The 13,706-nt window shown below is 40.6% G+C and overlaps 1 protein-coding gene across 1 annotated transcript; it reads right to left on the bottom strand.

The window, feature by feature from the left end:
• limd2 (LIM domain containing 2) lies at positions 1-12,062 on the bottom strand. Its single transcript, XM_061700272.1, has 4 exons — positions 11,921-12,062; positions 5,818-5,859; positions 4,547-4,683; positions 1-3,049 (listed from the first exon to the last, which is right to left on the bottom strand). The coding sequence occupies exons 1-4, from the start codon at positions 11,921-11,923 to the stop codon at positions 2,890-2,892; spliced, it is 342 nt and encodes a 113-aa protein (XP_061556256.1). The 5' UTR covers positions 11,924-12,062; the 3' UTR covers positions 1-2,889.
• Positions 12,063-13,706: the final 1,644 nt, after the last annotated feature.

A 13,706-nucleotide genomic window follows, 5' to 3' on the forward strand; every position in this document is an offset into this window, starting at 1 on the left:
ATATATATATATATATATATACAGTTGATACGGAAAGTTTTAAGACCCCCTTCCACTTTTCACTCTTTGTTATATTGCAGCCATTTGTTAAAAATTTTTTTTTCATGTACACACAGCACCCCATATTGACAGAAAAAAAAATATTGTGAAATCTTTGATTTATTAAAAAAAAGTATTCAGACCCTTTTCTGTGACACTCATACATTTAACTCGGGTGCTCTCCATTTCATCTGATCATCCTTGAGATGGTTCTACACCTTCATTAGAGTCCAGCTGGACTTGATTAGGAAAGCCACACCCCTGTATATATAAGACCTTACAGCTCACAGTGCATGTCAGACCAAATGAGAATCATGAGGACAAAGGAACTGCCTGAAGAGCTCAGAGACAGAATTGTGGCAAGGCACAGATCTGGCAAAGGTTACAAAAAAATTTCTGCTGCACTTAAGGTTCCTAAGAGCAGTGGCGTCCATAATCCTTAAATGGATGACCAGAACCCTTCCTAGAGCTGGCCATCCGACCAAACTGAGCAATTGGGGGAGAAGAGCCTTGGTGAGAGAAGTGAAGAACCCAAAGATCACTGTGGCTGAGCTCCAGAGATGCAGCCGGGAGATGGGAGAAAGTTTTATCAAGTCAACAATCACTGCAGCACTCCACCCCAATTGAGGATCTCTGGAAAGACCTGAAAATGGCTGCCCACCAACTTTCACCATCCAACCTGACAGAACTGGAGGATCTGCAAGGAGGAATGTCAGATCCCCAAATCCAGGTGTGAAAAACATGTTGCATCATTCCCAAAAAGACTCATGGCTGTATTAGCTCAAAAGGGTGCTTCTACTAAATACTGAGCAAAGGGTCTGAATACTTATGGCTGTGTGATATTTCCCTTTTTCTGAATAAATCTGCCAAAATTTCAACAATTCCTCTTTTTTTCTGTCAATATGGGGTTCTGTGTGTACATTGAGGAAAAAATGAATTTAAATGATTTTAGCAAATGGCTGCAATATAAAAGTGACAAATTCAAGGGGGTCTGAATACTTTCCGTACCCACTGTATGTATGTATGTATGTATGTATGTGTGTGTGTGTGTATATATATATATATATATATATATATATATATATATAAAACCACTGTCAAAAAGAGGCATAAGTTTGAAAAGATGACAAATCCATGAGAACAAAACAGCAGACTTAACTTTTTCCTCAAAAACCTGCCATCATCAATCACCTAACGAGAGTGATGTTCACAGCTGTACCCTTGGTGGGCAACAACCAACAAACAAAAAGACAACATTTTCCACATACAGTATAATAATTTCAAATTGAAAGCATTCAATGATTAAAAAGTCAACATACACATACATACGTAACAGCCGAGTTAGAAGTATTATACAGTACATTATTTTGTGGAGTCGTGAGTGGGGCTGCTGGCTGAGTGGGAATGTGGAGTGAAGTCTGCTTTTGGAAAAGGCATGATCAGGACATGAAGTCATAGTGAGTTCTAAGGCTTTTCATTTAAAAAAAAAAAAAAAAAAAAAAAAATGCAAATAATCCATTTTATTGGTCACAGCATGCTCGATTCACAGTAACAAAATCTATCGAGTCATTCAAGTCTCAGTCAAGTCCCTAAAATTTGATTTTTTTAAATGTTCACACAATAAAAAAAACATTAAAATCCTGAATAATAGTTCGTCAATCAAAATGGAGGCCAGAAACTGAGGCAGTCGTGACTAAAAAGGCATTTAAAAAAAAAAAAACAACAACAAAAAAACGGTCATATGGTTAACTATTCCTCCTCAGACGAGCCAGCGTATCAGCAGCAGGGGGCACTCTGCACCGGCTGTTCCACGTACAGCATTCACAACTCATTTTAGGGGGCACCACTTCTTGAAGGAATAGGTCCAGGTGCCAACTTGGTTAGGACAGCATCTTAGTATCTATGGTCATCTATTTATGCCAGCCACGTGTAGTGACATGCAGAAACATTAAATGCTCTTCCACTGCCACCATGCATTTTGTTCGGTGGTGTGTCGTTTAAACGATTTTTCTATTGTAAAATATATATACCTTGGCTCAATGAAAGTTTACAAACACTGGGTTTGGGGAGGGTAACAAAGGATTGTTATTATTATTATTATTTTTTTTTTACATGATTGGAATGATTAAAACGACAGATGGCACAAACGCGTGGGGTGTTTTCGGCAACTTGGGACGATTGGTGTCGAGTGGGGGTAGGGTGGTATTTACGAATCACAAAAACTACAGCGCTATGTACAGATAAATTCACAAAACAAACAATCCAAGTGCTCGTAAACTAAATAAAACCAATAATTACAACATTAAAGGCCGATCCAGTGGTGAAAATAAGGCCGTTGGGACCTCCTCGTACTGACTACATGCAACAAAGACGGTCGACACTCCACAACAGAATAAGTAGAAAAGAAAAAAACACGAGGTCATGTTACAGTACCCTGTTTCATCCCCTATCAGGTGCTCGGGCCCGCTGTGGTTCATTATTGTAACATTTTTGTATAAAATCCTTGGGTGACACTGCCAATAAAAAGCCTGGGATAGTTGACCTGAGTGAGTGAGTGAGTGAGTGAGTATGTGTGTGCGTGTGTGTGTGTGTGTATAAAAAAGTGTGAGCCTGCTGATGTGATTAAATGGTTGCAAATCATTTGTAATAACAACAACAATAAGAAATAACAGAATTACAGCATGGTAATGTTTCCCCCTTCGCCCAAGCCCAGACGGCTGTTGGTCACAATCAACTAGCTGGTAATAAACTAAAAAGAACAACAAAATAATGGTGTGAATTATGGCCAGTTAAAAAAAAAACAAAAAAACAAATTTAAAAAGCAATGATGTCACCGTTTTTTGTTTGTTTTTACGCCGTCTTGGTTATGTTTTCTGTCTCCTTGGCGGCCCAGCGCTCTTTGTGCTGCTTGCGTCCAAAGCCCTCGTCATAGTTGCCTTTGCTTTTGAACAGCTGCTTGAAATGAGGCTTGCAGTAGAATTCACCTTGCAAGGCAGCGAAGCTTCCCAGGCTGTGGGCAGAAGAAAAACAAATCACAACCAGTCCGATCGTAAAGTTGGACTAGTTGAAGCATTTTACACTCGACCGTGTGTGTGCACACACACACACACACACACACACACACACACACACACACACACACACATAAAATATACTATATATTTATAGATTTCACAGAGTATGTGTTGTGGTAGTTGGCAGAAGTATGTGCGTCAAAAATGTGACAAAGTACAACAGTACAGTTGCTATCAAAAGCCATTCCTACATGTTTTAGCTGGTTCATGAAAAAAACCACTCATCAGATGGTGTCACAAAAGCAAAAAAAATTAAAAAAAATTTGCATCAGAGGCACTGTCTGCTTCATATTTTTTTGTTTAAAAAAAAAAATGAAATAATTCTCTGGGAGAAACAGAAGCATTTAGTAAAATCTACTCATGTTCTGTCGAATCAAACTTTGTCCTGGTGAAAGAAGACAGTCTATTCTTTCATTTGGTAGATTCAGTGTATACACACACACACACACAATGGTGTGGAAAAAGTGTTTGCCTCCTTCCTGATTTCTTATTTTGTTTATGTTTGTCAAACAAATTTAAGTATTAGTCAAAGACCACACAAGTAAACACAAAATGCAGTTTTTAAAAGAAGACTTTTGTTATTTAGCAGAAGAAAAAAAAAAATCAAAACCTACATGTGGCTCTCTGTGAAAACGTGACTGTTTTTATGCAGTACAATACTATAGAATGCTATTTTTCTTATTAAAATGGTTACAAAAATGTTATGTTTTTTTGGGGGGGAGCTGCAACAGATTAATGTCATTCCCATTTATTTGAATGAGGAAAGTTGATTTGAGGACCACCCTAGTCTTTCCCGGAAATAATCCACTTTACAGTGGAAATCTGTAGTTCATAGCCATTGCTTTAATGGTTTTTTTTTACAGTTTGTATGTTAATATAACTACTGTACAATATTCAAAGCAAATATTGATTAAAATGCTGAAATTTAAGCAGTCGCACTGGATTCTCTCCCATTAGCTGCTGTTAACATCACACATTTTCGGACAGAACACTTAGTTTTGTTTTAAGCAATGGCCCACAAGCGTTCTGCATTTTCAAAAGGCATCTATCTGGTAGTGAGACTTAACACCAGAGGGCAATCCTAACTATTCAGGAGAAGAAAAAAGACCAGGCTACGGTTCGGGAATGACAAAGTTACACGGCCATTGTATTGCGAATGATTTATTTACGTTCCCTCTCAACATAAAATACTGGAACTCTATAACTTAGGCAATCTTGCCATTGGGGGGGTATTAAGAGCATGTATCAATTATCAATACTGTACACTGAATTTTCTATACCTTTAAGGCTTGCAAGATTTTTGTTAAAATAAATTTAATGTAAAAAGTGTGCTTTAACAAGCTTGTGAGAGTATATATATATATATATATATATATATATATATATATATAAATAACAGGGGTTTACTGTGCATCAATGTGGTGTGCGGTCACCTGAGCTTGGTGTTGCAGTGCTTGCAGCAGAAGCACGTGGAGTGGAAGACCTGGTTGTCAGCCACCAGCCGCTCCATGGGGTAGACCGTCTTCTCGCAGGATGAGCAAACCTCCTTCTGCGTCTTCAAGCTAAAGGACTGTGCGCACACAGAACAACACATCGACCTTATACACGGAAGTGAAAGATCTATGGTGCCGTGAAAAGTATTCGCAAATTCTGCATAATTTCCCTACTTTAAATTGCCCGTATTTTGCCAAACCAACTTTTTCTAGTATTTAGGATGTAATATTGTTTCAATGGTGCCACAGTAAACGTGAAATATGAATGAAAATCAAAAAGTGAATGTAACCCCAGAATCAGGTAAGAGTAGATCTGACTTGCAAACCACGGGTATGACACACACAACCATGGACGTACCAGGAACATAACACAAAAATGTGAACATAACACTCACGTGAATGCAACACACGCAACTGTGGAAGTAACAAACAAGTGTGGCTGTGACACACACACACACACACACACACACACCTGTGGACATTACATTCACAACCATGTGGATGTAACGCACACAACCCTGGAGGTAACACATAACCTTGGCCCTACCTAGCACAACCGTGGACACAAAACACACACATATAACAGTGGATGTAACACACACAAACAGAAAACCGCGGCCATAATACACAATCATGTACAACACAAAGCATGGACTCAACACACACAACCACAGCAGTAAACAGTTGTATGTTTGGGATCGCCGGTTGGCTCGATGTTTAGTTTCAGTGAGACCCCAGCCGCTGTTTTTGTGAGAGCACTGAGTCTACTGCATTCGGTGCATGTTGTGTACAATTTTCCTCTTTCAAGGAATGAGGGAGGAAGATATTTACAAAAACATACAATTGTTTAAAGATACTCAGAACAGAGTGTTCCAAAAATATCTCTGGGTAATGAGCCACATGCTGCTTCACAAACTCTAAAGACGACAACATTATTATCTGATGACATGGAGCAGCCTGTGCTGGTACTGGAAGGTCGAGGAGCATCAAAGAGGGACAAGAGTAAATAACCGCAGGCCTCAACTTGTCTGATTAAATTGGTTTTATTACGTAAGCTCATTTAGTCCGCACAGCCTTGGCCGTGAGCTCCGATGGAACACAGAATAGAATGAACCCAATCTCACCCCACAGTCACGTTTGTGAGTTTGAACAAGAAATGACACACACACACACACACACACACACACACACACACACACACACTTATTTACCTTGGACCGCTGGACTGGTTTCTCCTCAGTGTTTCTGGTGTCCTGAGAAAGCATTTAAAAGACACACGTCAGTTCAAGAACAAAATATGTTCTCACAGTGCCCTTATTACTTTTACCCGAATGTTAACTCGACCCCCCTCATCCCACTCCTGACTCCATCTGTCTCTTTGTACCCATGGGAGAGGATCTACGTACTACAGTCTGGACGCTCATGTGACTCAAACAGGGGGACGCTCTGCATGAACCTGCTAGCCTCAACCTAACAACCACAACCATGCATGAGCGAGTGGATTAAATAGGGATGTAACGATACCAATTTTTTCAAACAGAGTAAAAGTACTTAAATTTGAGTACGCGCCGATACAAGGTGATGAAAATGTGTTTCATTTTAAGTGTTCAAAAGCACAAACGTTTCTTGAACATGGCATTAGCTTCACTCAAATATAATACTTTTTAAAATTACAACTTGCAATTACTGACATTTTAACATCCAAGCACTCGTGCCGCACATTTCACACTATTGCTTACTTTTCTTAACTCTGGACCGTTAAAAAAAAAAAAACAGAAGGCAGCTTCTTTTTTATGAAGCATGTTATGCAAAGTACACAGTAAGCTGAAGAATTACCACAGTTATTCAAGTAACAGCAGTTTTACTTTCAGTTTCACTGTCTAGGACCATGTGTACTTAGACTTAATCATTGAGATTACTACTGGCGGGATCAATCTGGTAGCCTCTGGAGCTCAGGAGGCGTAAGAGGGCTGATACAGGCGGGAGAACGTGGACGCAGATGTGCCGCAACGCGTTGCCTGCCCGGCCTCCTTCACTGTGTCCACACAACCATGGACTAACACACAATCTGTGGACACAACTGCGAATGTGAATCTAACGCACACACACACGAAAGGACGTGTGCTGAATTGAAAAGTTGTCAGACAGCAACAACACAACATCAGGCGGAACAAAGTTTCAGACAGCGCTACCACAATGGGAAAATGTCAGCTTTGACAGTCCGTGTGAAAGGGAGTATACATTTCTCTCACTTGGCAAGTGTCACCTTACCTTCGGTGTACAACTTCACAATCTAGCTAATTAAGTCTTATCGTTACATCACTGCACTTTGGGGAAGCTTACGCCGGAGAAAAGCCAGACGAGGTTAAGCGGTGGTAATTAGCACGGAGGCGTGCAAGCCACTCCTACAGCCGCGCTAACAGGTATGGGTACCCCGGATAGTTTAACAAGAGGTGCGTTCATGCAGAGTTGCGTGTGAAAAAGAAAGAGCACTGATTGGAAGAAAAGGCGCCAGTGTTCAAGTCAGGGGGGGAAAGTCATTGGTAGACTATGTGGGGGGGAAACAGTTATGTGAATTAGAGTGGCTGCAGGAGGAGATGGGAGAAAATGATCAAATGCTAACATGCTAGGAGATGATATGTTATCATATAGCAAGATAGCAATTTTGCTACTCGTGTTGCTAAGGCCGATCGATGAGGGCTCTACACCCTGGACTGTATTCAAGTGCTATATGCTAGCAGGAGTGCTAACACATAGCAAGATGGCAACCCGAGTAGCCTGTAGATGAAATTTTTTGCCTTCAAGTAACAACCTGCCTTACTTGGTAGGATTCCAACATGCCGGCTTGTGTTTCCTTATATGTACACGCAAGGCGCGGAAACATGGCAGGAAGTGGTTACGACATGTCTCTGCTACGGTGCTCGCTCAGCCAATAAATTAGGCACCACAAAGCAGCCGGTGGTGGATGCCATTGAGGAGTGCGTGAATAGAAATAAAGCAGGTTTTTGTCTCAACTGAACAAGGAGCACTTTCATAGCAGTCTACCAGTCACTTTGTAGAATGCACATTACCGCTGCCTGCAGGACTGGAGTGGAACAACATCACCCTTCAGAATTTTTCAGTCAAACGAACACGTTTTGGATTGTTCGGCCATTTTTTGTTTTCATATCTGCAGTTTAAAGGAAGTCAAATTTAGGAGAATTTTGGGACCACTTATTAAGTGTATGACATTTAAAGACATTTTTATGAACCTTTTAAGGAGACTCTAAAAATATAAGACCTAAACGTTTCCACATTACAAATAACCTTAAACAAAGAAAATATAGCAATATTGTTTATTGCATATGTGGTATTTTTAAGACCTTGGAATGACAGCTATAAGGTTTCCTTCTTAAGGATGAATCAAATTTAAGACAATCTTTGCATTCGCTCACTTTCGTGTCTGCAAGTGTATTTTCTGCACATGCTTGTACACATGATCCAAGAGCTACTGCTGAAGAAGACAACATGTAGCCTGTGTTTGACTGCAACATTCCATCACGGCCTTGACATGCACAGGCTCAGTAAGTTATGTAGCTATGCAAAGAAACAACAGCAGTGCTGGTATGGAGCTAAAACACACACACACACACACACACACCCCCACAAATAGTTAAATGTCTAGTTGGGTTCTGACTGGAAGTTGAGCAGTCTTGCAGCACAATCACATCTCCCTTTCTTCCCCTTTATTACTTAACAACCTCCTGCATGTCCCCAGAAGAGTGATGCGGCGTTTTTGCAGCAGCGACTTCCTGTCTGGGGAGCCTGCCAAAGTTCAGATAGAACTTCAGCCAAGCGTGCAGCTCTGTTGACGTCGGATGCTATTTTTAAACCGAAGATAATAGCAATGCAAACCTACTTTCCTCCTGATTAAAACAATGTAACATCAATGGAGGATAGAAAAGCAATGTGATGGTGTTGAAACTGACAACCTGATTCTGAAAGCGCCTTCTGTTGTCATATACCACAGAAACATTTCATAAGCGAAAAAGAAAATCTCCCCCAGGTGCGGAATTCCTAAAACAAGCCCGAACCCGTACGGCGCCCAGCCCAGGAACATGCAAATACAAGTGGAATGTCTTCAGGTTACAGAATTATGATTTACACCCAAATATTACTGAAAAATATGCCTCATATAGCATTGTGAAAGTTGGGGGAGCATCAAAGAATGAACTCTGCTTGTTTGACTTTTTGGTGACACACAAGTCTTCAATTTTAATGGCATGGCCTTGGAAATGCCCTAAAAAAGCTTACATTCAAATTCCTATGGCTTGGAGGTACGATGTACAAAGAAAACAGCTGAAAAAAGACATTGAAGACATTTAACTGAAAAGGTCTGATGATTTCTTAAATTTAATTGAAGTTGGCCTATTTTTAATTTGCTGATCATAGTTGGTTATACTCTGTTCCAGCCAGACTTCTGTGAAAGGCGTACTGTACCCCCAAACCACTCATTCCAGTGTTTCGCGACTACATTTTACAATATCTTAGTGCTTAGCATAGCTTCTCCTGTTACTTACTCCTTATCGCCCTTTCGTGAAAACAATACTTGTCAGAAGTATTGCGAATTTGCTGCAATGGAGGCGAGGATTAGTGACTGCCCAAGCGTGAACTCCCAGTCCCTTGGCTGGCTCTTTTTATTTTTATTTATTTTTTTATTGTTTTTACCCCCTCCAACTTCTCCCTCCCTCCCCACTCTCTCACCTCTCCCCCGCGACATGCACGCACTTGCGGCAGAGGACCGGCTCTGCACCGTGGAAGGACAGTGTTTAGCGGAAACTCCTAGCGCAAGACTGTGCAGTGCTGAGCATTTCCACGATAGCATTCCCATGGTAGTTCTCGAACAGCAGAAAAAGCAGGGAGGATGGAAGTGGATGCACCATTTCTTTTTTTTAACCAGCTCGGAGCTGGTTAAAAAAAAAAGGTAATTTTTAAGGATATTTTTAACACCACTTTAAATCAAATTTAAGAGTTTTTTTGGGGGGTGTTTTAAGCCCACTCTAAAATGTATGACTTTGTAGGACATTTTAAGGGCCACATTTTCCAACCAGACTACTTCTATCCTGGTATAAACTATTCCTATTTCCATTACTTCCTAAATTGGTGAACAGTTTCAAACATAATGGAGGTCCTGTGAGAAAGAGACTGCATTCCACCTTAAGAGGAGTTCCCATTCTTATTTCTTATTAATTTGATAAAATACATGAGGAAATTAAACCCTACAAAGCTAATCTTTCGTGACCTTGACAACAATAGCTTGGGAAATAGTAATAAATGTTGAAAATTCTTATTTGTATTAAGTATCATGCAAAAGCTGTGAATATTTAAAGCAGTCATCTTCAGTAGATAGTACAGTATATAAGTTTGTCTAATTTCTCATGTAGAATACTCACCTCCAAACTTACTTCACAATGTCATTATGGGGTATTGATTGCAGAATTTTAGTCAACATTTGGCTATAGCGAGTGTTCATGGTAGAGCACTCGATGCCAACAAGAGCCCATTTGGTATCATTTTACATTGATTAATGTGGACAGATGGAATTAGGCAAGGTGTACACACTCACAACACAGTGGTGGGCTGTCAAACGTTTACAACCTAAATTTCTAATATTAGAGTTTGCATGTTCTCCCCGTCCGTGCCTGCGTGGATTTTCTCCGGGCACTCCGGTTTCCTCCCACATCCCAAAAACATGCATTAATTGGAGACTCTAAATTGCCCGTAGGTGTGAATGTGAGTGGGCATGGTTGTTTGTTTGTATGTGCCCTTTCAATTCGCTGGCAACCAGTTCAGGGTGTACCCCGCCTCCTGCCCGATGACAGCTGGGATAGGCTCCAGCACGCCCGCGACCCTAGTGAGGAGAAGCGGCGCAGAAAATGGATGGATGGATTTCCAATTATTTTTAGTAATTTATATCAAACAGTTCCATTTATTTTTATTAATTTATATCAAACAGTCCATTCTCTTCATTTTGTAGCATTTCTTTTGGCTGCACTGCTGCCTTCCACTACGTATATGTTCAATTCCTTTGTCCAATCAGATTATTTTCAGCCTCTTGTGTGTTGCCATGTCAATCTAACCTGCCCTGGGACTTGAGAATCAGTAGTACTGGCCGAAACTAACTAAATTACAACAACAGATTGGGAAAAAAATGAAGAAACAATCAGATTTCAAAATACCATCAGCATTTTTGTGTCATCTGAGTGGCTGTTCAGAGCCAAGCGAACTTCGACAAGCAAAACTCATCTGCAGCATCTGCACACATTGATACATTTAATAATTACGGTAGCATATCGACTAGTGAGTATGATGTATTTGCCTTTAATGTTTTTGGCATGTTATTAAATATTGATTGTGAACTGCTCCAGATGATGTATGTGGCACTGATGCATCGTGTTAAATTAACCGATATGGCATTTTGTACAGTATTGATGGCTTCTGTAATAGCGACGGGTTAGTCCCCACTGAAGGGCCAGGTACCAAATGCATAGAGAGTTACTGTCACAACCATAATATTAGCTACAGTTGTGTGTCGATTTCTAATAATATGAGATTTTTTTGCAATGGCACTGATTGGCTGTTCAGGCCAAATTAATGGAAACAAGCGTTCCAGTTGTACTACACGCACACGCACGCACCCACGCACGCACACACACACACACACAATAATTAGCGTATAATTAAATGACAGTGTCAGTCAAGCCTGAGCACTTATTAGGCGCCTGTGCAAGTGTATGCAATGTTGTGTTATGCTGTGTAGGGTTGTGTGTGCGTCGTGCAACGTAAAGGCAGGCGGCTCAGTCTGTTACAACACATCTGCTTACATTGTGTGTGGAACTGGTATTACAACAAACACTTGATACATAGGAGAGACGAGACAAAGCCATTTCCTAAACAGCGTCGTCAGGAAGAGGGTGACCAGTCTTATTCACCAGAGAAAATTGAGCATTAAAATACTCAATTTACGGTGGATTTAAATCACCTTTTGTGGTAGGGTTTTATTTAGCCAGCGAGCTTGCTCACTTCAATGGTGGAATTAAAGCGGCAAGCGACGTGGTTGGTGGTTTTTAAACGTTTTAATTGTTTCGGAAATTTATATTTAAATGTTTTTGAAATAAAGGCTTAGTATTGAGCATCCAACCTCCCCTCCCCTCCCCTCCCCAACCCAACCCAACCCAACCCAGACATCATCTCTTTACCTCGGCCGAACATAAAGGCAGATTCGCGGGGAGGGACGGGAACGGACGCGGTGTGCGGGCCGAGGCGAGCACTCACCATCTGGGCGTCTTGTCGAGTAAACTTTCGCCGGTAAACGTGGTCTCAATTCGGCGCTTTCGACGGCTTTTTGTTGAAAATGATGCCGGTGTGCGCGTGCGTGTGTCCGTCTTCCTCTCTCTGCTTTCAACAGCCAGCCCAACCAAACCCCCCCCCCAGCAGGACTTCGCACGCCATTGGCTGGATTCTTCTCGAGAGGCGTTGATTGGAAATCAGACAACTCAAAGATCGTATGGCTTTCATTAGTTTATCGTTCAAAATGTATTTTAATCGTTTTTAGTATGTCATCATACATCCTTATTAATATTGTTATGTAGAATATTTACGCGTTTCAATCGCGTTCGTTCTATGTTACTTTAGTTTTATGGTGTCCAATTGTGACGAATAAACACAAAGATATGACTTTCCCTTGCCTTGAAGCAGAGCCTTTAGATACGAGTGACCAGACTTACGAGTTTTTTAGGTATGAACCGTCATTTTGCCAATTTTTATTTCTGCTTGCCAGATAGTTATTCTTAAAAAAAAAAGAGGCTTTAAGCTGTTTATTGCCACTCCCAGTGAAGTTTACTGTCAAACTAAATAAAAATAATTGCAGGTGTATAAAAAAGACCCAGAAAGCTTCAGCTAACAAGTCCGTATAACATAATGCTAAAAAATTATGCAAAACGCCATCAGCTAACAAGTCCGTATAACATAATGCTAAAAAATTATGCAAAACGCCATAGAAGGGCTAGCGAATACCATCCATGAAGTAACTGATATTTGAAAACAAATGGTGGAGCGACACAGGTAGACAAGATATATATTATTAATGTTTGATAAATGACTAATGCAGTAGTTTCATGAGGGCCTTCCCTTTATGGGGAAATGTCTTCCCCATAAAGGGAAGACATTTGGGATGACCAGAACCCTTCCTAGAGCTGGCCGTCCGGCCAAACTGAATACTTATGGCTGCGTGATATTTCCATTTTTCTTTTTTAATAAATCTACAAAAAATTAAACAATTCTGTTTTTTCTGTCAATATGGGGTTCTGTGTGTACATTGAGGAAAAAATGAATTTAAATGATTTTAGCAAATGGCTGCAATATAACAAAGAGTGAAACATTTTAAGGGGATCTGAATACTTTCTGTACCCACTGTATATCCGTATGTCCAGAGCCATATATAAAGATTTTCCTTATATACTGCTCTGCGTATATCTGTACTATACTGTTCCCAGGTGGCCTAGGTGCACACACCAGAAGGAGCAGTCAGGTCTCCATAGATAGAAGCAAAAAATATGCCATCCATTTTCTGTACCGCTTATCCTCACCAGGATCGCAGGCGTGCTGGAGCCTATCCCAGCTGATAGCTTCGGGCGAGAGGTGGGGTACATCTTGAACTGGTTGCCAGCCAATCGCAGGGCACATAGAAACAAAGAACCACTTACACTCACATTTACACCTACGGGCAATTTAGTCACCAATTAACCTAGCATGCATGTTTTTGGGAGGAAACCGGAGTACCCGGAGAAACCCCAAACTGGCACGCGGAGAACATGCAAATTCCACACAGCCGAGGCCGGATTAGAACCCGGGTCCTCAGAACTGTGAGGCAGATGTTCAAACCAGTCTTCACCGTTCCGCCGCAAGAAATATGCCAAAAAACTTTAATTCTTTACAGTCGATTTAATTATTTCATAACTTTTTATCGATATACTATAGAGTTCCCACTTTTCTTATTGAAAACATTACTTTTTTTTTCTTCTAGGGAGCTTGAACTGATTAATGGCATTTCCATTCATTT

This window comes from Phycodurus eques, chromosome 16, assembly GCF_024500275.1.
Source record: "Phycodurus eques isolate BA_2022a chromosome 16, UOR_Pequ_1.1, whole genome shotgun sequence".
NCBI classification, from domain to species: domain Eukaryota; kingdom Metazoa; phylum Chordata; class Actinopteri; order Syngnathiformes; family Syngnathidae; genus Phycodurus; species Phycodurus eques.